Here is a 25,044-nt window from a genome sequence, read left to right on the forward strand (position 1 = left end):
GAGCGTGAATCAATTTGAACAAAATTTAAAGCACCCTCTGGTTGTGTCGCTGCGATAATATAGCAAGCTATTGCTACTTCCTGCGAAAATTATCTTTCTAAAACCTTTTCTGAAGTTCCATTCTGTTCGTTTGAAGAACATGAAGAGAAGACAGTAATGATGCATAGACCTCTGCAAAGGGTGAATACGTAGGGCCAACTTGAGTCAAATTAAAGAAAACGTTTAATCTTTGCACCAAAAAGAATGCCTATTTTATTTTGATAAATTAACCATTACTTTTTGGGAGCCCCGGGACTTTGCGCAGAGGTGTTGACAGAAATTCAACATTTTTGTCACGAATAAGGTCACAAAACGCTTGGGGGAAAGAGACGAGGTCTTGAAGATATGAGATATTTAATTCCCCCTTTCTTTACAATTTACCAGTCTAGAGCCATTCTTTGTCTTCCTCAGGACAAAAAAAATGTCTTCAACTATACACCTACAGCATTACATATTTATTTGGGTTCTGGACTAACCTGCTGTGTTTACAGTTTTTACACGCTACCCATTAAATTTTTTCTCTTAAATCACTTGGAGTACTGCCTGCCCATGCATTATGTGTTTCTGCGTCCAACATACTTCTCAGGAGAACTTCCAAAAGGTAGTTTTAATTCACCGTTCCTGCCTTCAACTTATACGGTTCATGCAAGTGATACTGATCATCAGTCAGTTCTGGAAATTCTGCGTAGGCGAGCAAATGGTCAAACGAGAAGGAAGAGGGTGCGGCGATGTCTGTGTCCTTGGAGCGTACAACCTTCAGCCAGCGATTAGACCTACAAGCGTGAGAGAACGTCCATATGTGAAAGTCCAATCTATAAAACTGAAAGGTGTGTACGTCGCTGCCTGTACAATTGCCTGCTAAGCAAATAAGAGCAAAAATATTAACGTGGGAACTAGCTGGGAGACTGACAAAGGGGAAGAGGCACAAGGCTCTGGGTGACATTGCAGACCCTACAAATCTAGGAGACTGCATTCCAGAGCTTAACCATCAGGCTACCTGCCAGCTCATGGTCCTCACAGCTTAGAGAAGACACCATAAGAACACTGTACCTACTTATTCCCCAACAGAGGTGGAGATTTCAGGTCCGGAGAGTATAAATCCAGACCAGGATTTTGTTTCAATCAACCAGTTGATTATAAAGAGTCTCAATCACAGAGTACTCAACTGGTTGGTTGAAACAAAATCCTGGTCTGGATTTGTACTCTCTGGACCTGAAATCTCCACCTCTGCTCCCCAATGCCATCATGACCAACAATCCAGCACTCAGGTGAAAATGAAGGAGTTTCAGCTGAAGACACTTGTGCACTGTGATCTTACCTCACCTCTGTGTCTGGCCCAGTCTAAGCCAGGGGGCATCTGTAACTGGCTGGGCTGAGACACTGGCTATGTTTAGGCCGCTGTCCTAAATTTAACTTGCTTCCTTTTCTCCTTATTTCATGAATGACTGATTTAGGTTGCATTCATCCAGTTTTGGAAACAGCAGAACGTAGCGGCGAGTGAGGTTTCTGTTTACGGGCATCTGAGCAACACTGCCGGCTTCAAGATGCAAAATCTTCAAGGGGGTGTGGAACTCGCCTTTAGATTCAGGAGGGAAAACACGGCTTTCGCTGCTTAGACTACAGACACCGCAGAGCAAAATTCACCCTCTGGAGTTACCGCCATGATTAAAGCAGCCGCTTAGGGAAGCGTCATCCTTCAGGAAGAAGCCGAACAGAAAATTGTGCCATGGACAAACAGCAAAGCGCAGATGCTGAAACATGCAACACTCTTCCGGAAAATCTGTCCCGCTGGCTTATTACTTACATGCAGGTTAGTATTGGGGCTGCAGCTGTTTAAGAACAGCAAAGCAATCTGATATTATTACAGGATTTTTAGAGGTTCATGCCCCAAAGGGCCAACTGCTGTTTCAGCAAAGTCACTGCATTAGTAATAAGAAAGCAGGGGAGTAGAGATACAGATACTGTGCAAAATGTTCCCGCATGCGTCTGCAGACAAATCAATTAGCAAGAATCTTTGAATCTGTAGCTTTTTTTCCCCTTCGATCAACACAGAAACTGCCTAATTAAAGTTTAACTGCAAAACTACACAGAGAAAGACCAGAAAGAGCTCGGCCGTCACACCAAAGGGTATTAAAATATGCAGCCGACGGAGAATGAAGTCAGTCAGAATCGCTGCCTGCGACTGCTGCAAATACGCCAACAAAGCAGGATTTACCCAACCCTCTGATCTCTGCCGGCTTTTGATGATGACACGCTGTCTCGCGTTTCTGAAGAGAGAAGTCGGCCGAGGCGACACCGTCGTCGGAACCGGGAGCGGGGAGCGGAGTCGGGGCCAAGTCTTTCAAAGCGACTTTTCTTTCTAGGCTGGCTGAATTCTGCCATTGCCAGCCAATCTGAAGTGAAAGCAAAAAGGCGATCCACACAGATCTGTTCATACCCCCATAGACACACAAACTCGCTGCAAAACCAGAACTAGCAGCGGGAAAGGCTCCAAAACGATACGAAGTATGGCAGAGATAAACAAAAACAAACAACTCCTACAGACTGACATTTCTGCTGGTCAAGAAAGGACACACGTAACAGGGCTTTTCTTTCCGACGTTACACTGATGTTTTCAGTGTTTAAAATGAAAAGAACGGGGAAAGACAGAAGCGAGAGATTTGTTTGGATGGTCGCGGTCTTCCTCTGCCAAGCAGCTTATCGAGACACAGGCTTGCTGTGCCACTAGAGCACACACAGGCCGTCTTTGGGCTTCACATCCCGTTTATAAACCGACACAGCCGGAGGTGTCATTTCCAGAGAGTTCTGGCACTGACGAGCCCTGATATTTTCCCAGGACTCTGTGGGTCAGTATGTTCCTGAATTCCTGGGTACCTGGGGTTTGTGGGGTGGTGACAGTGACTGACTGCCCGTCTCTCTCCTGGAAGGAGGCAGCGATTACTCATCATGCAGTGCATCAACAAAGTCTGTCTTCCATGCTTTGTTGTTCATGTGCGGTTTGTATGATTTTCCTTTCATTTGTGAACAAGGCCCTGTGTCACCTCTTGGTCTGCAGTATTTTAAAAGCTCGTAGAGGTCTGGGTCTCCATGTGAATGAAGGTCAGAGTTTGCCTTCTTATCTGTTTGTATTGTACCAATAATCTTGCTAGATTTAAATAGCAGAACTAATCTGTACCTATACACTGGATGGCAGCAGATACTAAATCTAGCCACTAGGGGGAGAACATAAACAGTTATCAGTTGGGATCCATTTCACACCTACAGCACTGGCTTCCAGTAAATTCTCTGGAAAGGCTTTAGCAGTGAAATACACAATGAAAACCTTACATATTGTGCACAATGGTCACAAGTGCAAAAAAGAAGCATTTCACTAATAATAAAGAGACAGCTTGCTTTAAAAATGGTTTATAGAAAAATGAGTAAAACAAATTGTCTTTTCATTATTTAAATGGCATCCCTTCGATGGAGGTACATTGCCTCCCTACCCCCACCCAAAAAGAATTAAATTAAAAAAAAAATAACGCAGCATTAGTGGTGCATCACAGTCAGCGACCGCGGATCCCTCCTGTAGGTGGGGGGTACTGAGCAGGCGACGGCTGATCACCAATCAGCTTCAAAGGCCTTTGTTGAAATAGATGTAGCGGATGCTGTCACCGTACTGGGAAACGATGGAGTCCCTCAGCTCAGGTTCCAGCTTGGACACGGCCATGGAGCTGAAAGGCAGAAGCAAAGAGGTGGGTGTGGGAGGGGGGAAGCTGCATGGGAGATGCTCATTTGGTAAAGGATGGGGGGACGCTCACCATCTCTGAGGGAAGAGCGAGCAGGCAGCAGGCACCATGAAGACGAGGCTGCGGGGGCAAGGACGAGGGAGGAGAGGAGAGGAGAGGAGGGGAGGGGAGAGGAGAGGAGGGGAAGATCAGAGAGGCGAAATCAGCGGAAGGAGTGACAGTTTGAGGTCATACTCACAACAAACTGTAAAAGGGTCAGACCCCCTCCACCCCCCCGCCATCAGGCTGAGAAGCAGCTACATGCCCACAAGAGAACAACTCAAGCAGCGCACCACCCACCCATACATACACCCACCCACCCATCCATCTATCCCACCGACCTATCCATCCATACATCCACACACCCACCCATCTATCCCATACATCCACCCACCCACCCATCTATCCCACCCACCCATCCTTCCATACATCCACACACCCACCCATCTATCCCACCCACCCACCCATCCATACATCCACCCATCTATCCCACCCATCCATCCTTCCATACATCCACACACCCACCCATCTATCCATCCTTCCATATATCCACACACCCACCCATCTATCCCATCCATCCATCCTTCCATACATCCACCCATCTATCCCACCCACCCATCTATCCCATCTATCCATACACCCTCTAAACACTTCTGGTCAGGGACATACTGGAGTCTGCTGCCTCTCTAGCAGTACAGTGCTTTGGTACCCAGGGCTGTAAGTACGGGGGGGGGGGGGGGGTGTGTGTACCCTCTCTTACATCGCTGGTGGTACCACATGGATGGGATGGCAGCCCATAGCAGGGGAGGCGCACACACACACACACACACACACACACTCTGACTATCTGGCCTCCAATGTCAGGCGAGTGCCTCCCACCATGTTGAAGACTACAGTCTATTATTTATTGTTACTGTCTATTCTTATTGCCTAAATGTGTGTATTCAGCTACTGTAAACCTGCAAAAGTCCTTTGGAATTAATACATTACCTATCTACCCATCTATCTATCCATTTATCCATCCATTATCTCTCACCATCCATCCATCCATCATCTATCCATGCATCTATCTTCCCATCTCTTTCTATCCCTTCATCTATCTTTCCATCCCTCCATCTACAATCTATCCATCCATCATCTATCATATATCCCTCTGTGTATCCATTTATCATCTATTAATTCACCCATCCATCCATCCATCCATCTACACACAGTCTTCCATGGTGGTCACTAACAGACGTGGCAGAACTTGCCTAGTTCTCATTATCATGGTGTGGGAAGCAGTTCACACACCTAAGGGTTAAGATGCTAAACCGTGCCTGGAAACTCACAAGAGTGTAAAATCTCTGTACACCTTCCTCGTGGGGAACCGGCAGCTGGGCAAAGTTCCCATGACACAGGGAACTTGAACACGACACGAAAGTCACACGCGTCACCCAACGCTTCCGGAAATGTCCAGATAAGGCCAGACATATACTCACAACACTCCCACCATCATGACTTGTAATGGTCCATGGAGGAATGTGATTCTCTGGTAGAAAGACAAATAAAAAATATTACATTTTAACACCAATGATCCTGCCTTGCTTTCTCATTCGGCTTGGGCCCAGTTCACAAGCAGATTGCAGCAAAGTCATGGAATTCCTGACATTATTTATGCTTGACATTTGCGTGAAGGAGTGGCAAAGGTGGTGATTCTTCACAGACAAGATGCGGGACACTTCAGGCAGAAGGTTCCAGTCAGGACGGCTTTTCAGAAACACTTGCTGGTCAGAGAAACGTGGTCTGGAATGACTTTCTATGCCAGGTTATATTAGCAGATATGGTTCCATAGAGTTCCAATGCACCAAGCCTGCCAGCAATATTTAAAAGGCCTCTCTGATGTTGACGGAGAGCCACTTATGAGGTATATGAGCAAAAAGAATCTCATATCAGTATGTGCATCCCTACGGCTTCCTGTATGTACAAGCTGCCCGCAGAAAGGGCGCAGTCTTCACGCATTAGCCGAGTGTTTGCCAGCTGTGGAGATGCGTCCTGAGCGCCAGGCGTCCTGCTGCCCCCCCAGCCCATGCTCAGGCCTGGCGAGCCAGCAGGTGCTCCGATGAACTGCACATTTAGGCTTGCAGTCTTCTTAGAAGAGGCTCGCATTCTGACCAATGGCTGAGCGACGCCTGGGATCATCTGCGACTGTTCCAGGTGTGTGGCTCAGCGGAACACTGGAAGGTCACAGCAGTGATGTCACCGTTGAGCCCTTGAGCAAAGCCCTTAACCGCCAACTGCCCCGCCACCCAAAAAGGCATGCAGTCTGCGAAGTAAATAAAATGAGGGGAAAAAAAAACCTCATGCTCATACTTTCTAGGCTACAGGACCGTGGGCAGTAGGGGGCGCTGGAGGCATCTAAAGGTCCGATTGGTGGGAAGGTGAAATGACAGAATTAAGTTTATTCAATTCATTCCAGCCACCTTCCTCTGCCCTTCAGTGCGTAAGCGAGAAGACGGCAGACACTGGCAGAGACAGACAGACATGGACCCACCTGCATGAACCGGTACCTTTCCAGTCTCTCCATTACAATGGGAAGGATGACTGCAAGGAGGGGAGAGAGAAAGCAAGAGTCATCTGTGTGCCATGCAACTCGAGCAACAGCATCTCCATCCTTGGAGAAGACAAAGGGACACAGCAGTTCTAACAGGGACAAACTTTGCATCATTGTGTAGAGAGTTTCAGCCGAACATTTATAAATCACTGCCGAGTGCTGAGACGGCGGAGAGGGGACACAGCCCACTGTAGGGCGCCGGGACGGCGGAGAGGGGACACAGCCCGCTGTAGAGCGCCGAGACGGCGGAGAGGGGACACAGCCCGCTGTAGAGCGCCGGGACGGCGGAGAGGGGACACAGCCCGAAGTAGAGCGCCGGGACGGCGGAGAGGGGACACAGCCCGCTGTAGAGCGCCGGGACGGCGGAGAGGGGACACAGCCCGAAGTAGAGCGCCGGGACGGCGGAGAGGGGACACAGCCCGCTGTAGAGCGCCGGGACGGCGGAGAGGGGACACAGCCCGAAGTAGAGCGCCGGGACGGCGGAGAGGGGACACAGCCCGCTGTAGAGCGCCGGGACGGCGGAGAGGGGACACAGCCCGCTGTAGAGCGCCGGGACGGCGGAGAGGGGACACAGCCCGCTGTAGAGCGCTGGGACGGCGGAGAGGGGACACAGCCCGCTGTAGAGCGCCGGGACAGCAGAGAGGGGACACAGCCCGCTGTAGAGCGCTGAGACGGCGGAGAGGGGACACAGCCCGCTGTAGAGCGCTGAGACGGCGGAGAGGGGACACAGCCCGCTGTAGAGCGCTGAGACGGCGGAGAGGGGACACAGCCCGCTGTAGAGTGCTGGGACGGCGGAGAGGGGACACAGCCCGCTGTAGATCTTACTCATTCCCGGCGCTGCCATGGTGATGCGGGAAATGACCACTTGTGTGATGCCCTTGATGGCCGCATTCTGTAATGCAGAGAGGTGGCTACCATTACAATTACAATCAATTACCACCTAACTACAAGTGCTGAGAAAAATTATGTTTGCCCACTTAATTTTACTGGATGGTCCTTAAATCGAGTTACCGATTCAAAATACCCAAAGTTGCCCTTCTTTTTGTGGCATAATTAATGACAACATGGCAACTGAATTTTAATCCCCACAGAGTTGACCCAGGCATCTATCACACTACGTAAACCACCCCCCCCCCCCCCCCCCAGGCACGGTTCTGACTGGCTTGGCCAAACGCTGTGCTGTCGCCATGGCGATCCCGTGTTCTGCTGCTGCCACGGCGACGGCGTTCCGCTCACCCGGGAGTGTCCGAGCTTGTTCCCGTTCTCGTCCGTCACGGCGATACCGTTGAGGATCTCCCTAAAGCGGAGGGGGGGCCGAGACACAGCTGATGAGCCAACCGGCGGCCAGCGCCATAGCGATTACGAGCAAATGCCCATTTAAATTAACAGAGAAGCCTGCTGTTACACTTAACCTGAAAGACTCAGGTGAAAATGTCCAGCCGTAGTCTTGTCTTAAATTTTTTAAAAATCTGATAAGTAATCTGATAAACACCTTAAATTTGTGCTGTGTTTCTGGGCGAGAGGGAGGACATGCTGACAGATTATCATAACGAATATTATTATTATTATTATTATTATTATTATTATTATTATTATTATTCTTCATTTTTTCATCTACGTTATTATTATGAAAAAAGCGGGGAAAGCAGCCCCCAGTCACGCACCCCACCCCAGCCGGCATGAGCCGACACCCCAGGTGGGTTCAGTGCGGCCGTGTGGGGAGCGGAATCGAGCCGCACATCTGCCCGCCACACGGGGGGGCTCTACAAGCACGGACCTCCCGGCTGGTCCTGCGGAGCCCAGCAAGATGCACAGAAACAGCCGCAGCCCGAAAGACGAAGCTTGGAAGGATTTCCCTCCGTGCGGCGGCGCGAGGACCAGCTACTGCGGGTAACTGACACTGACAGGAGCCCGGCGCAGACCGACGGCCTCTAAAAACAGCAGACCGAGGACAGGACTACAGAACAAGCTAACGACACCCGTGTGGAACATAGAGGCGGACAGGAGACGGCTCGCTGGCTCCAGGACACGTATGCGTGCTGATGAGCCAGCCCATCCCTGTCAGAGATATAAACCAGACGTCGGTCACGGGAGCGGTGGGGAAAATGGCCGACATGGGAGGAGGTGTCAGCCTACAGGGGAAAGACTAGGTGGTCACTGAGACATTTACACGCGATGGAAACATAACTCCAAGAGGAGGTCTGGCTCAGCCCAAAGAGGTCCTGACACACTGCCCAGTTCAGAAACTGCCACTTACTGTCCCACCCCCGGCTATTCCGACTCGGAAAAGCAGACAAATATCTGACACCGCCGCAGGTCTCCGTGACGACCGGTCACAGTCACTTAATGACAGAGAGCAGACTAAGACAGGTCACAGCAGGGTTACAGGACCATGCCCGGGCATGACAAGACACCTCCCTTCAGAAAAGCACAGGCGAGCAGCCGTCCGTACGGTAAATAAGAATGTGGACAAGCTTCAGAGGAAGAGAAACATCGACTCACTGTTGTCTCATCATGGGGATGTTCACGCAGTTGGCCGCAGCCACGGCGGCGAAGGGCACCCAGCGGGCCACCAGGGGGGGCGCTTTCTGTCGACAGAGGCAAGAGGGCGCTGGAGATTAATTACGTCGCAATGAACAGGAAGTGACATCACCACACAAATCTTTAGAGCTGCATTTTCGATATGTCAAAACTGCACTCGGTGACTCAGGCCCGGTCACATTCCTACACGTGGTTTCGCTCCTCCGCCAGCAGTCAACACACTGATGCAGCACAAGGCTTCCAGGATCTATGACCTAATCCGTCACCCACCCAAAATGTTGTTAAATCCATCTCCACTCCCCCAGCCAGCTAGTCCTTCCCACTTCTGAGCCGTAGGGCTCTGTGCAGCATCCTTCTTGGAAGTCGAATCGCTGGATTCTACCAAGATATGACCAAATACCGTTTTGCGATTTGACTCATATGCCATGCATTTCGGCTGTAAGCATTTCTGAACGGGGAGGGTTTGCTCGAAAGTAGTACATCATAATTCATGAGAGCTACACCGTGACATACGCTGCAGAGAGAGAGAGATCGGGGAGATGGTTTCGGAATGAGTGGGAACCGGTTCTCAGATGCCTCGTGACTGCAGTGCAGGGTGTCCCAGCCAGAACGTACCCTAAATCACATGCAGTTCTCCAAGCTACACCTTCTCAGGACCAACAGAGGTCCTGCATCTGAGCTGCAACATCACCCTTCACCTGGAGATTTGTGGGCTTTTCTTTTTCTTTCAACCTCAAAAGCTGAACCAGCTACGTTTAACAAGCCGGATCACCGGGCCAAATGCACGAGATGTTCCAGACTCTTCTGATGCATCCCATCTGTATTACAGGGAGCTTCAGCCCAGCTGGTGTCAGGAAGACCATCATCCTTCAGGAAGGGGGATTAGATCCACGGATGGGCCGACGTGGCACGGTTACCTTGGTGTAGAGGTTCAAGCCTACGGCGGTGGCCAGAGCCGTGCTGGTAGCAGTGATGTACGCCACGCCAATCTGCCTGGAGGTGAGGTGGGGTGGGGACAGAAAGGGGGCATGAGAGAAGCTAAACAACCAAAAATCAAACAGATGGCCAACTAAAGAGGAACCTATTGAAGAGGCAGGTATGCAAGACACAAACATGACGGAAATATTAGATTCGACAGCATATTATAGATATCTTGATATAAACAAGGCAAAAAACAATGAACTGATGAGCAAATGTGGTCAAAAACGTAAAGAGAAACGCAAGGCTGTACTTGGGAGTGATAGGCGACGCGGCGTTGCGGTTGGTGTAGTTCACCAGGGCGTTGAAGGACTGGTTGACCCACTGCCAGAACACCACGGCCGGCACGGTTCTGTTTGGGTAACGCACAGCGAAACGTCACCAACGGGGGCACCCGCTCGAGGTTGTCATGACGACACAGGGACAAGCAACAGGCAGAATTTTAGCAGGGGGGCACCTGTAGAACTGCAGCATGAAGCCCGTGATGGCCATCCCCCCCGGCACCTGGAAGGACATCCGGCCAATCAGGTTCATGCGGTCGCCGGTGTCTGGGTGGAAGGCAGAGTCGTACAGCTTCTTGGCATAGTACAGCTGCTCCTTTGACGTTCCAGGGGGCACGGTGCCGGCTCTGAGGGTCACAGGCATACGTCAGGTGTGGACCCCACAACCATCCCACAAGTACAACCATCAGAACACGCTGGAAGCCCCACTTAAGGTTTATTTGCGCCTACAAATAAATAATAAATAATTGATACTTTATTGATCCCCATGGGGAAATTGTCTTTTTATGCCTCCCTTAACTTGCTCTTTGTAGGGGAGGCCACCTATTGGGGCATCCAGGGAGCTGGGGGTTAAGGGCTTTGCTCAAGGAGCCGCAGACGTGCAGAGGCTGGGTTTGAACCAGTGACCTTATGATTACAGGCACGCAAGCTTAGCCCACTGAGCCACAAGCTGCCCCATGTTAATGTTGGTTGTACCAGCAGCAGAAGAACGTCTGTAGACATGCACACAAACAGCACGATGCGCAGACACCCGCGAGTGGCGCTCAGCCAGTTAGCCGAAGGTGGGCGTCTCTCCTCTACCTGCAGCTGTGCACCAGCATCTTGGCCTCATCCAGCCGGGTGTCGGACACCAGCGCCGTACGGAAGTCCGTGATGCTGAAGAAGTGCCAGAGACGACCCATGAAGGTGCGCTGATCCCAGCGGGGGGCGTCGATGTCAAATCCACTAAGGGCCATGTTGTCCCGTCTGTTGGTCTCCTGACTGCCTCCCTCTTAGGGGACCAGACACCTGCAAACACCTCAAAAGCAAACAGAAAAATATAACACGAGTAAATGCTTAAGGGATAGGAGACATTTTTAATTAGTTACTAACGATCCGAATAAGCAGGTTCAGCTGAACGGGCCGCACTCCTGCGTTACACAGACCTTAAGCACGTAAAAGGACTTGGAAAGGATTATTACAATGACTTTTTTTACTGACCCAGCATGCAAATTTAGCCAAAGCAAATTAACACGAGAATGCAGGGGGGGCAGTTGCAGAAATAGAAAGTTTGGATTTGAAAACAGCCACAAGACTAGATACCAGGTCAGCAAGCTTAGGTTCTGGCTGAGATAGCAAAGGTGATTAAACTTTAACTTGGTCTCCCCCCCCTGTAAAACCTAGTTAATACAAGCAAAGTGAAAACTGCACCAGGGTCACGGGTTTGTTTGGACACCTGCATGTTCTGCTGTGTTCTGCTCTCCCTCCCCCAAATTCAAGCATGCGGTACCTTTAGCCTAATTACATTTAAACACCTTTTTTGCAGATTAATGAAATCTAGGCCTAACTCACACCAACCCCAGTATTCATAAATACTGCAGCAAGACATATGTGAATGCCCACCCTTTTATTTGACAGTTTTACACTGCAGCCCTAAACATAGAGGTAACACCATGACAAAATGCAGTGCTGAAAAGGGGTGGGTGAGAATCGGATGTAAAGTGTATGAAAAGTCTGCAAAAAATGAGCCACTTTCAAAAAATGCATTTTAAAACCACTCCAAGTTTTGGCAACATGGAAAAGGTATTCTGACAGATTTTTCATAGCAAGCAAGTCTGGTGACTTCCGTAACACATGACTTGTTCTTCAGGAATGGAGAATACAACTTATAACATGGAAGCTTTTGTTTATGATGCAGTGCTGCCGGGTCGAAGAGGGAGCAGAAACCGCGGCGGCGTTGAGTTTCTGCATTTGGGGAAACACAAATCACCCATAATCATCATAAGATGAACCAGCTGCACACAGCACAGTGCAAGACAACGGGGTGGAGGACGCATGAGACCAGCTTCGAGTTAAACGCGGGGAGACAAACCCTTAGACATGAACATATGACCATGTTTAGCCAAAAAAAAAAAAGTCTGATTACTAATGCGACCCCCAATGTTCAGCTGCACATGTGAGAACCTCCCAAAGAATGTCACCTGTCACTGCCTCCCCGAACCAAGCACCTGGCAAAGTGCAGAGCAAACCACCGCCGGCTACTTACCGACCCGCACACGAAGGGTGAGGAAGCTCACCGAGTGACAGCGGTCTATGCCAAGAAGAAGCGAGACACCGGCGCGATTTGGGTGCTGGGAGCGCTGGGAGGGCGCACGTGGCAGTTTCTGCTCCAATGGAAGCGGAGGGCCGGCTTTCCCACCCCCTACTCCACCGACACCGCACTTAGGCACCTACAGCCGGTAATCGCTGAAGTGGGTAGGAACCAAACCGAAAGAGAACTCAGAAATACCACAAGTCCATGTATGAATGTTTCCCCAAAATCATACATTCAGCAAAGCGTAGCCATGAAAACGCCAGACAGATACTTACCAAGTTAAAATTATACGTTTTGCAAATACATTAAAACATGTTATATATTGAGATGTTTTACAGATATGTTTATATATTTCCTCGGTGTAGCTCAGAAGGAAGATCGTTGAGTTTTGTTTTTGAGTTATGTCATCGAAGCATGTGCTCTGTGCTGACGTCAGCAATCTATGTGCACCGTTGTGTGCAACGTCACGGGCCCTTGGTAACCGGCGGCGGCGTCTTCGTGAGCTACAGCCAAAAGATGGTGAGCTAATGAATTACTTACATTCAGCGATAATACCAGCCGATCACAGCAGAGCGCTAGTTACGACTGTTTTCTCGCCGAGCACATTTAGTCTGCGCCGTCGATTATTAAAAAAAGCGAGGCGGACATATATTGAAGAGTTAAGAGAAAGAGGAAACCATTGCAGAAGCCTAATCCAGTGCAACAGCCAGAAATTCACGTTTTAATTACTTGATTTAGTTAATATATTTCATCGGAATAGCAGGAAAAAATAAATCTGACTGGCAATTTGTCCGTTTTCTATTGTATCTAAAAGCATAGAGCTTTATCTGTGGGGTGGAGTCACTTTGTTCAAATGGGACTAAGTACGAGGCTTATGGATGCAGATAACCTGGTGCAGATAGGTTACAGTACGAGGCTATGGATGCAGATAACCTGGTGCAGATAGGTTACAGTACCAAGCATATCACCTTCTGCTCACATTGGCTCTGTTCCCTGTTGTCTCTCCTTCTGTGGAGAAAGTTTAATGCTTCACAAAACCCACATACTAACTCTTATTTATTTTTTTAAAACAAATGTTTAAATGTTAATAACCTCACGTAAGTATACAGGTATAAAAAAGGTTCAAATGCTTTTTAAAGCTTTCAGGAATACAACTTTTGAGGACCACGCTTGTGGAAAGACATCATAAATGATTCCAATACCTAATGCAGCCATCCCATAATCTCCAAAAAGTAACCGGACACTGAAACTTCTTGGTAAAATCAATGTGAAAGTGTTTGTTGGCGACCGCAGAGCATGTGAAGGCTGCCAGGCTTAATGCTAAGTGCGAATTTAGGGAACAAAAACTCATTTCTATAATTAGCAGCACCCTTTATGTAAAGATGCCAAGAATTATATTAGAGCGAGTTGCATAACGAGCATGGAAAAATCCTGGACTAGTGGGTGTCAAGTATAATTAACTTACGAAGGACATATAAGAAGACTAGAATAGTTTTTTATGAAAAGCCGTACCTGTTATATCGATGGGTGCATGTTTATAGTTCATTATTCAGAGGAGTTCAGCCCAGGATTAATTCCTGTAACCTTGTGAGGTTGCTGTTCCTTTTTGAGGGAGGGACACCTTAATTTAACAGCTTAATCTAAGTACTAGTTGCAGTGCTAAAGGTTGGAAACCAGTAATTGCAGGCAGTTCCTCCAACAGCAGGGAGACGGGAGCGTGACAGCTAGACTACTGCTTTACCTTGGAGATGCACCCAACCAGCGCTTCTGTGCTTCCCTGCCACATTAATGACCTTAATAAATATTTTCATTCATGTGATGCTTTTCTCCAAAGTAGATGGACGGGTAACAACTTTTGTGTGCTTTGTGGGATCCCAACCCACAACCTTTGCATTCTTAGCATAGTGCTCTACTTGTTGAGCTGCATTTGTTTAGCACTTTTGGTTTTTTGAAACATCTGGAACTGCATCGCCGGAACGGTGGAGCTCTTTAAGCTTGGCCAGAAACGTGGATTACTTATCGAAACAAAGCACTAACAAATGCTCCTGTTCCAAGATGTAAAATAAAGGCCTTGGATCACACATCTGCTTTTCCGCGGTTCCAGTTCCTGATGTAAGCATTAGATTCAATTCAATTTATATTCATATAGCGCCTTTCGCAACAGAGTCGTCCCAAGACACTTTATGTGAATGTGTTGTAAGACAATCCTACATCATTTATACAGAATAATACAAAAACTGGGGAAAGAAGAGAGTTAGAGAAAGAAAGAAAGGAAGAAAGAAAGAAGACAACAGAAGAGAGGAACCACAAACTCCCAAGTAGGGAGAAAAAAAGCCTCTCCGGGTCCATCCACACTCTGTCAAGGGGATGCTGCATTGTTTTCTAGGGTCTGCTCTCCATCCTGCGTAAACTGAAGAGCTCCCCGGACCAGGAGGTACGGATACTGCTGCTGGGCCTGGACAACGGGGGCAAGACCACCCTGCTGAAGCAGCTGGCATCTGAGGACGTCAGCCACATAACGCCCACGCAGGTAGGCGGCACATGCCCTGCCGAGGCAGCCTCCAGCGGGGACAGCACACACACACACACACACACGCAATTACAGGCGTGTCATTTAAGGGCGTCCCAGCAGCTGGCCTGTGCTGACATCTGCCCCCCCCCGTGCCTGTGGCTCCCAGCGGCCCGAGCTGACGGATGCGTGGGAAAGCGGGTTCCTCTAATGGACCTATGAACCAGCTGAATGCTCCCAGGAGACCGGGCTCTCCGGCCCACCGCTGCCTAGCCTGAAAACAGCCAGAAGTCTACCTCTCTAATCTCGCTAATCACACGGAGCTGAGCAAGTAGACCGAGGACATATGTAGCTAGCTTGTTTGCTAGATCTTTTTTGGCCGCCGCACGAGGGTAGGTGCGATCGACGATATCGGGGCGAAACCACACGCTGTGGGAGTCTTGTGACGGTTCTCGTTCCCCCGGTCTGCAGACAGTGGTTTCATTTAGAAGCAGAGAGCGAGGTTCATGTTAATCTGGCGGTTTGGCGTCAATAAGAACGTCGTCGGAGGTGAGCTGGCGCACATGAGCGTATGACCCAGGTACTGGTGGTGATGAGTCAGCACGGTGGCGTGTGTGTGTTAGTGCATGTCCGCGAACGGCGCTGGGCTATGTGAGAAACAGCCTTTTCTGGAAGCTTCTCTGTCAGACCTGATGGTGGCCAAACTTAAAACTTAGAACGCTCATTTTCCAGATAAACACAAAGTGATAAAAAAGCGAAAGGAAAATTAAAGCAGAGCAGATGTCAACTATAATCTTATATAAGAATGTTCAGGGCTCATGCAACAGCTGCCTCGGCCAAGAAGGAGAGCCGCCAGAGACCAGGCCCTTCCGGGCGTCATGGGGACCTCACCCGCGTTTGGCGAGAGCTGCAGCCACGGTGGATCGGCTGTTGAACAATTAATGTGGCAGCTTGTCAAAAATAACCTGCCGCAGTTGTTTATATATAACTGCCGCATGACTCAGCACTCTCCCTTAGAGACTTTCTTGAAGTTTCACAAAGACGGTGAATCAGCCTTATTGTCCCCCCCCCCCATCCACCGTTAGCTAATGCTGTTGGGTAACATGTGGCAAAGGCTGTGCCAGTGTTTGGGAATAGACCCCACCCCCTGTGATGGCCCGACTGGGGGGGCCTGACTTCCTGTCTTGGACTTTTCCAGGGCTTCAATGTCAAGAGCGTGCAGTCTCAGGGGTTCCGGCTCAACGTGTGGGACATCGGTGGCCAGCGGAAGATCAGACCCTACTGGAGGAACTACTTCGAGAACACAGACGTGCTTGTGAGTCGCGGGTCGGGATTCTGCCTCTAGCTTGACCAGCGAAGTACTGACTGGATCCGCCCTAATCACAAACCACTTCAGCGTGCAGCAGCTTCCGGATGTTAAGGCCATCTACATAATGTCTGCTGAGTTCCTTAACTACTCTGCCCCATACTGGCATCCTTACTCAGATCTCCTAGGCCAATCCTGTCCTGTTTTTCAGATCTACGTCATCGACAGCGCAGATCGTAAAAGGTTTGAGGAGACGGGCCAGGTAGCGTCTGTATGTCTGTGCCTGGGTTTGCCCGGTGTATTGCTGATTTGTAGTAGTGAACCACCTGTTTATTTGTTTGCATGTGCACATGTATCTGGACAGGAGCTGGCTGAGCTGCTGGATGAGGAGAAGCTAAGCGGCGTCCCCGTGCTCGTCTTCGCTAACAAGCAGGACCTGCTGACGGCCGCACCTGCCTCTGAAATCGCCGAGGGCCTTAACCTGCACACCATCCGGGACCGTATCTGGCAGATCCAGTCCTGCTCGGCGCTGACTGGCGAGGGCGTCCAGGTGAGCTGCTGCATTCAGGTAACATGCTGGGCCCAGTTCTGCCTCCCTGGGAACCAGTTGGACCTTTGTTCAGATCCCTATAGGCCAGGGTTTCTCAACCCGGTCCTCGGCTACCACCAGACGGTCCATGTTTTTGCTCTCTCCCAATTCCCTGCCAATTGGGAGAGAGCAAAAACGTGAACCGTCTGGTGGTCCCCGAGGACTGGGTTGAGAAACCTTGCTATAGGCAATCCTTGATGACATGATTGCAGATTACCTCACCTCCTTAAAGGGCCAGGCTTGTTACCAGAATGTTGTTAGATCAAGTCCCATAAGATGAATCTCCACTGAACACCAGCTGCTAAATTTCACAAAGAAGACATCGTCCTAGAAGGCTCTGTGATGTGGCTTGTTTGTTGCATGGTGTTTCAGGACGGCATGACCTGGGTCTGTAAAAGCATCAACGCAAAAAGGAAGTAGAGTGTCTCGTCCCCGTGCCAGGTCAGTGGGCCCGAGGAGGGAAACACAAGGGAGTCCCTCCGAGATCAAAGGGTCCGGAGGGATCACCGATGGAGTTGACCATCCTGCCCACTACTGTGAGCTGATGAGACACACTTGGGAGGGGGCTGAGAGGTTCCAATCTTAAGGGTTTTCTGGTCCTCATCTCCTGCCCAGATTGAACTGGAAATCCACCCACACGCTGACCAAGCGAGAGAATAATTACCGTCGTCATATTCCTTCACTGAGCCCCCGGAAAGGTCTCCTTCCTACCAGCTCTGTAAAGACCAATCCCACCCTGTGGCGCGTGTCATCTGTCCTCTGGAAGTGATTAATATTTTGTTAATTCTCCCGGTTTATTAAGATCAAAGAGGCGTCACGTCGCCTGAAGCTGCTGTATTCTCATCTTCTTTTGGGAAATCTGTCACTGATCTCATACCTGAGCAGAGGCCACGCCCAGCTGAGGACACCAGACATATCTCTCCACGCATCATAGACGTGCCAGTCGTCATGGCTTTCACACGCCTGACGTGTGTGAGCAGTACGTTCCTGGAGTTCCTTCATCATACAGACATTTGTAAGTTTTCTTGTTCCAAACACATTTGCACTGTATGCCATCAGTGACATTATTCTGTGAAATCTTGATTGAGACGCCCACTAAATGTGACTACAGAGGTATTTCTGTGACTACTGCGGTATCTGGCCAGCCTGTGATTGTTGGAAATGATTACAGACTTTGGTAAATATAACAACAACAAACTTCATCTGCTTGATGTCATCACTGCTCCTCATTCGCCGGTTTGAGACCCATCGAATAGAATCTTTACCTCACTATGAACTACCTTCCTCACTGTGATTGAGATATGAAATAACTGAGCAGTCAGTTGGTTGCCATTGGCGCAAAACGTTTCTTAATCAAAATTAGATTTTGAATTCTTTACAGTATATTTCTTCTGCTGAGAAAGGCCCTGTCGTGGTGCATTCTGGGATAGAATTCTGGGATCAGTGGGCCCAAAAGGCTTTTTCATACAGGCCTGCCGACCTATGGTGGGTTTCAATTCCTTGTAAGGCTATTTAACCACAGATGAAGGCGGAAAGAAGTCAGGTGGCCATTTTGCGCTCGCGCTTTGCTCTCTAAAAGAGGCACCTATTTTCTCAGGCTCGCTGAAGCCGATCACTGTGGCACAAGCAGCTGCCGTAGTAGCAGGTTTAGACAGCTTAACCAGCTGTTTACTCGGCTGGAGACCAGGGTGGGGGCACTGGGGGGGTGGGGGTCCTCCTCACTGGGCTATACCAGGCTGACTGAGGGTCAGTTGAGGGGTCAGCAGCTGGAAGGGTGTTTTGCAGCTGTGACTGTGTGGATGTCTATGTATGTATGTATGTCTATGTGCGTATATCTAAATGTATATTAGTGTGTATGTCTATGTATGTATATCTATGTCTGTGTGTATATCCATCTATGTAGCTATGTCTTAGTGTGTTTATCTATGCGTGTATGTCTATGTATGTATATCTATGTGTGTATAGCTATGTATGTATCTATGTGTATGTGTGTATATCTATGTGTGCAGTGTGCATCACTGACCTCGCGTTGGCTTTACAGACCAGTGACTCCCTCTAACAGCCTTGCCGTTCTGTGTGCTCAGATACAAAGCCCCTAATGGCTGGCTTGCTTTGTTTTTTTTTTGTAGAACCTTTCTCGTGTGAATTTCTTGTGCATAATTACGGCAGCCCACTTTCTCGTTCTCCTCCGCACCCCTCTCCTCGGGCTGCCCCTGTGCAGTGCTCTCAATGTCGCAGATCTCGGCTGATTTCTGTGCTGCCGCCATCCCAGGGACTGATCCGATCGGGCCGCCGCAGACCATCCACAGTGAAAACACTTGGTTGTTGTCAATCTCTGCTCCAAACATCTAGGACTGTAGGTGTAATTGGATGTTTCTTAGTCGGCCTATAATGGGTCAGGACAACACAGGAATCTGTCTGAAGGAGAAAGAAGCAGCGGTGGCGTGTTTGCTACCTGTCCATCTGTTTACTGCCCTGCTCATATTTCACACCCCCACAGTGCATCAGGTTTGCATGTCATTCGTCCCTTAGGAGATATTTGGTCCAAATCTCCGTAAATGTTTAGTTTATTGGGAAATGTGATGTGGATTAATGGGTCTGTAATTAGGAGCCAGGAAACCAGAGGCGACAGCTACATGCCACACTGGGGGGCGGAGCCTTCACTACCCAGCGTGAGCGGTGGGCCTGGGGGGGCGTGTTGTTGAAGTGGCCCCGCATTCCAGTCTTAAACGGGGCCATGCTGCTTTTGTGACACCATCGAGCCCACTGTAGTCATGGCAACCTGCACGGTACGCCCTGTTCTACGGTGGCGCCTCGCAGCAGGAGAACTTTGATCCGTCTCGTCTTTCCTCATTGCTCCCCTTTCATCCGATGCCTGTAAAGCAACCCCCTCCCCCCCCCTCCATCAGGTGTAATTAGCGGCGGGGGCCTTACGGCACGCATACACACGCACCGGGCACCACTTTGATGTCAGCATGTTTGTTTGTGAATGTTAATGCGCCTCCATGCTCTTATCTAGCCGACCCGGAGGGGATTTGGGTGGCCGACAGGGGGCCGGGCCGCTTGTGAGAAGAACGTGATTTCCCAGCGTTGCCCATTTCATATGGTACTACAGTGAAAGGGGCGAGGGGACCAAGGGTGTCTGTGGACAATGCTAACACAGCCCGCTAACCCGCTAACCCGACAGCCAGCCAGCTTATGCAGCCAGTTCAGAAGGTCCCCCCCCCCCCCCCCCCCCCCCCCCCGCGAATGAGAATGAAGGAGAAGTCACGCCGGCCTGTCCAGCCTCCCTGCAGCTGGCCGTCCGTCCATCTGTCTGCCTGGCATTTCGGGAGCGTCGCCATGTCCGCTGAGATGCCCTCGCTGTGATGGCAGCCTATGTCTGCTTGCGGAGACAAAGGATTTCACCTGGGATGGGCAACTAGTTCCTAATGCAGCCAATGACAAGGTCAGGGACCGTGAGGGACAGCAAGCCCCGCCTCTCACCACAAGAAGGCCTTGCTGAGGAAGAGCGCCTTACCTGAAGACTTTGAGAATCTGAGTCTGGTTAGTTTCCCCTTCTGGCTCAGATGACTCCCGTTTTCCCAGACAGGACCAGGAGTCCTGGAGCAGCCATTTCTCCTGCCCCTTCCAGATCCAGGCATGTCTCTGTTGCACCAACACGTTCCCATAGTTACACCTTAACTTCCAGATGTGGAAATAAACGAAGACTCACCCTCGCGTGCAAAGTAAGGACGTATAAAAATATGTAATCAGACTGGTCCGTTAAGCCCTTGGGCTCCGTTTCAGCAGAGAACCGGGGTATGTTGCAGTCTGAAGTGTCTCTGAGACAGAGGAGGTGAATGCCAGGCTGCTGCTTGCGTGACAGTGTGAAGGAGATGCTGTCCAAATCGCATGCTTAGTCATTAGACAGATGTAAGGCCAAATACCTAAAACAGTGCTTTCCAATACCATGGAGATTGTACCCATTAATTAAAACTTCTCAATTTACAATAAATTATATTTTTTGCCCGCTGTATTAATGGTTGCTTTCCATCTCAAAGCAGATTATCTATAGTCAAGTTCCTGCAAGTATAATAGTATTTTTCCATTTTACGTCACTGATTTGCCCAGTAGATACCAATTCCCTAATAACTCAGAGTATGTTTTTTTTTGTGCAAGTTTGCTTTAGGGTCCGGTTCTTTAAACAAATTCCCAGCTGGCGGCCTGTTTGAGCTGTGACCTGTGAAGTCCCTCACCGATCCCCCGGATCAGCGCGTGGAGCAGAGGCCACGGACCTGTGTGCTGTGCTCAGGCTCCACGGCGTGTCACACCTGCCCAGCTGCCCATCGTGCCGGAGTGAAGGCCCATCTGCCTGGCCTGAAAGACTCTGATGTCATTTCCTGTGCTTTGAGGGGTTCCTGGGCCTCCAGCTCTGCATCTGAACGCCTTTCAGCACAGCGACACCTAACACTGCCCCGGATTTCAGCGCGGGGGGGGGGGGGCTATTGTGACCCGCCGGTAAATGGGAAGAGGGGTGGAAGCTGGCCGAGGCGTGGTCTTGCTCCCTGTCCATCACTGTCTGCGCGGAGAGCAGATTTTCACAGGCAGGATCCCTTAGGAAGTCAGCGCAACTGTGCAGCACCGATACGGCTGCTTGGAGACATGCCGCTCAGGATTAGGTTTAGGGTTAGGGTTAGGGTTAGAGGACCAAGCTGGCCCTCATTACTCTGTAAAGCTGCTCTGACTGCTCGCTTAGCAAGCAGGATGTACGAAACTCCGGTCACCTTAATCAACGAAGGACATTCCTGCGACGGAGAGCATTTGGCGGGCAGTGACAAGGGTGACATTCAGGCTCGAAGAGCTATTATTCATGGACGGAAAAGAAGCACAACGTCTCAATCAAAGGCATGATTTAAGGAGAGAGAATCTTGAAGGGAAAAGACAAGGTCAAGTCTAATCAATACTTCAGTGCTGGAGACCAGTTTGGAGCAGAATACAGAAACAATCCTTCAGAGGAGGCAGAGGGCCCTGCTTTGGCCCTCTTGGTAGCACAGTGGAGATTCACACTTCACATTCCAGTCAGCTCTATGTAAAATGTTACCATCACTTAGATATTCAATATCTCTAACATTGCTGTGTTCCTTTAATCCATCAGAGAGACTGAGTAAAATACGTTACATTACACATGTAGCCCTGGATGTTTGAGACAGCCATTAAAAATGCCGGAGCACTTTCACTATCGACGGTTTGCAGCCAGCATCCCAGGGGGGGGGGGGGGGGGGGGGTCACTGGACGCTGCTGGCACCGGGGAGCACGTCAATACAGTACAATGGCAGCAGGATATTAATGCAGTTAAAAAGGTTCTAGAAGGATCTGACACCACAGGCCCTGCTCGACTTTTCTGGGAGGGGCCTCAGTGTCAGCTTCTCTCACCGGCTACCATGCCTACTAGTCATACTGGCACACCCCCACCCCACCATGTTAGTCATTGCTGATAAAAACACACGGCAGTGCGGGGGGGGTGCGGTTATTCACCCGGCCAGACACAAAGCCCCCCAGCACACACCCAGTCCTACTAGCCCAAGGGCAGGAGGTGTGAGGGCCCCTCCTCAATGCGCCCCCCCCCCACCGGTCCCAGCGTGCACTGGTGATGAACACGCCCCTGGAACTCAGACAAAGGCCTTAGGGGAGTGAAGTGCTTTGATCCCAATACCCAATGTCCTGACATGCTCTCCTCTTCTCCCTGCTCTCCTCTTCTCCCTGCTCTCCTCTCCTTTCCACTCCTCTCCCCACCTCGCACTCCAGGATCCCAGTTACATGTGGTACTGCTGGTTCCTCCTGCTGGGATGCAAACCAGTAACTATCTGGGAATTTTCAGAGCATAGTTTACCACCCCCATGACCACGCCTGCACCGTGACGCTGCTCACTGTGTACCGCTTCCTGTTCTGTGCGGCCGCGTGTGGGGGGGAGGGGTGTGCTGAAGTACCGCTTCCTGTTTCGTGTGCCCGCATGCGCTGGGCTGCATTTGTCAGGGGTGGGGCTTAGGGGGTTAGGGGGCTGCCAGCTGCACGTTGTCGTGGCTCAGAGCAGGATGAAGGTGTTTTACCCCCGCCCCTCTCTTGCCCCTGTCGGGAATCCGGCAGCTGTTCTGCAGCTGCTGTTTGTGGCCCCAGGGAGGACTGCCCCCCCCCACACACACACACACGCATCCACCTCCACACACCACACTTCTGTTTGAAGAGCTTCTCGGCTAATCAAAGACACCCCCAGAACACTGCAATGCGTCGGAATTGCAAACAGGGCCATGCCTGTCAGCCCCATGCTCTGGGGGGCGCGTGGGGGCCAAGGAGGTGCCAGGGAGAGACGTGAGCAGGCTGTGAGGGGGACAGGTCCAGCGGGGGCCAGCCTCACCGTCCCAGCTCTTCTGACAAAAGGACAGTATCTTTGCATGCCTAATGCCTAATGAATTCTGTTCCTGCTTTTTCTGCATAATGGTGAGAGAGTCAGCAGTGGTTGTCTGGACCGACGGGGAGCCCTCAAACCATAGCTCTGGCTCTTGGGCTCATACTGGGAGCACTGGTGGAGTTGGTTCTGATGGATCGCTCCTTGTGGCCTGAGCCTGGTCTGGCTGCTGTCACAGGAATGGACCAACCACATAAAACACCCCCTCCCCACTGCAGAAAACCGGCACTCTGGTTTCCACTCTGAAGGTTTTGGGATGTGCCCCTGCTCCCCCCAGGGTGAAAAAATAAGAAAGGGGACTGGGGGTGGAGTGGGGGTGGGAAGCAGCCACTTTGAAGGTTAGATCCGGCTCGAAAAGCTGCGCCAACAAAACGTCCTGCGGCTGATAGCCAGGCAGGTGGGGGGGGGGGCAAAGAATGGCCTTAAAGTGTCGCACTGACACCCAGCTAATGTGTAACCTCATCATTGCATCATTCCCATCACACATGAGCAAATAAGCCATTTGCGTAACACCTTCGGTGTCTCTGCTTCCTCCTGGTCGCATGCTGGCACTAGAGGGAGCTTCACCGCAGTTCCTGCAGGGTCCCCCGGCCCCCCCCACGCCGCCCGGCCGCTCCAACCCCCCCCCACTCCCCCCCGACGCTGCTACCCGGCTCCCGCTCCCCCCACGCCGCCCAGCCGCTCCTGCTTCCTCACAACACTGCCGCGTGACCTTTCACTTCCTGTTTATTCAGGCGGGGGCAGCTGTGTCCGAATGGGTGGTAAAAATGGGGGGGGGGGGGGTGCAGCCGGTTACGGGGGACCAATGCCTCGGTGAAGAATAACTCCTGTTGTGAGTCACAGGTGTCTCTGTCATCTCACTGAACAGGGGGGGGGGGGGGGGTGGGGGAAGCAGGGGGAGATCAAATTACATCAGGCCTCACCTGCTGGCAATCTGGGTCACAGGGTTCCCAGCGTCTCCGCTGACTCACGGGGGGGGGGGGGGATGGACCGGGGCTGTCATTCGAAGACACGCCCTCAGTATCAGGCCAAGGGAGGCGGAGGAGGACATGGGGGAGGACATGGGGGAGGGGGCAACAGTGTTACCCCAGAGCAGCAGACAGACAACAAAAAAAGAGAAATGGGAGCGAGTGCTAGAGCCGGAATCGTGCCCCCCCTGCCCCCCCTGCCCCCCCCCCCTGCAATACCTTCAAGACAGATACAAGAAACACAAGGTTTCGAATTCTGCCTGCAATTAAGCCTAAATGAGTCATAAACAAAGAAGCTTTAAATATTGATGAGGACTCCGATGCCCTTCCTCACCCCCCCGTAACCCTCACAGTCCAGGAATCCCGTTACAGCCCCCACGCTGCACATTCATCTCAGACCCCCCTAAGCACCAACCCCCCCTGCAACCTCCCACACAATGAAAAGGAAATTCTGCTCCAGAAATGTAAAGCTTTTCTTTTTTTAAACAGAATAATAAAATGAGCGCCTTTGTGTTCACCCTCACCGACCTGACACACCTCAGACATCTTTTGATAAATATATAATGGCGAGGACGCGGATTAATTCTCTTTGATCAATCAGAGAAATACCAGATACATTTGGGATTACAGTGTTTAAAACCACCTTACACGTTTAAGCGTATAACTGAAATTGCATAATTTTTATATATTTTTTATATGTATATGTTGTATATATACACATGAGCTTTTATATGT

At 50.4% G+C, this 25,044-nt stretch overlaps 2 protein-coding genes across 6 annotated transcripts; one reads left to right on the forward strand and one right to left on the reverse strand.

Moving 5' to 3' along the window:
• Positions 1–3,428: 3,428 nt before the first annotated feature.
• On the reverse strand, positions 3,429–12,581 carry sfxn2 (sideroflexin 2). Its single transcript, XM_023820459.2, has 12 exons — positions 12,445–12,581; positions 11,001–11,217; positions 10,376–10,546; positions 10,172–10,270; positions 9,858–9,933; positions 8,902–8,987; positions 7,636–7,696; positions 7,225–7,291; positions 6,340–6,389; positions 5,288–5,337; positions 3,840–3,887; positions 3,429–3,752 (listed from the first exon to the last, which is right to left on the reverse strand). The coding sequence occupies exons 2-12, from the start codon at positions 11,153–11,155 to the stop codon at positions 3,653–3,655; spliced, it is 963 nt and encodes a 320-aa protein (XP_023676227.1). The 5' UTR covers positions 11,156–11,217; positions 12,445–12,581; the 3' UTR covers positions 3,429–3,652.
• A 223-nt stretch (positions 12,582–12,804) lies between these two features.
• Positions 12,805–22,116, forward strand: arl3b (ADP ribosylation factor like GTPase 3b). 5 transcript variants are annotated; one of them, XR_002839308.2, is made up of 7 exons: positions 12,805–13,011; positions 14,879–15,022; positions 16,200–16,316; positions 16,519–16,569; positions 16,672–16,857; positions 17,269–17,911; positions 21,058–22,116. XR_002839308.2 is itself a non-coding variant. In XM_023820463.2 (7 exons), the coding sequence occupies exons 1-6, from the start codon at positions 12,805–12,807 to the stop codon at positions 17,314–17,316; spliced, it is 753 nt and encodes a 250-aa protein (XP_023676231.1). In that variant the 3' UTR covers positions 17,317–17,337; positions 17,512–18,098. The 5 variants fall into 5 exon arrangements, 4 of the variants coding, with proteins under 4 accessions (XP_023676231.1, XP_023676229.1, XP_023676232.1 ...); XM_023820463.2 differs by lacking the exon at positions 21,058–22,116 and having other exon boundaries at positions 17,269–17,337; positions 17,512–18,098; XM_023820461.2 differs by lacking the exon at positions 21,058–22,116 and having other exon boundaries at positions 17,269–17,337; positions 17,699–18,098.
• The last annotated feature ends 2,928 nt before the right edge of the window (positions 22,117–25,044 follow it).

The sequence above is a fragment of the Paramormyrops kingsleyae genome, chromosome 20 (genome assembly GCF_048594095.1).
Source record: "Paramormyrops kingsleyae isolate MSU_618 chromosome 20, PKINGS_0.4, whole genome shotgun sequence".
NCBI classification, from domain to species: domain Eukaryota; kingdom Metazoa; phylum Chordata; class Actinopteri; order Osteoglossiformes; family Mormyridae; genus Paramormyrops; species Paramormyrops kingsleyae.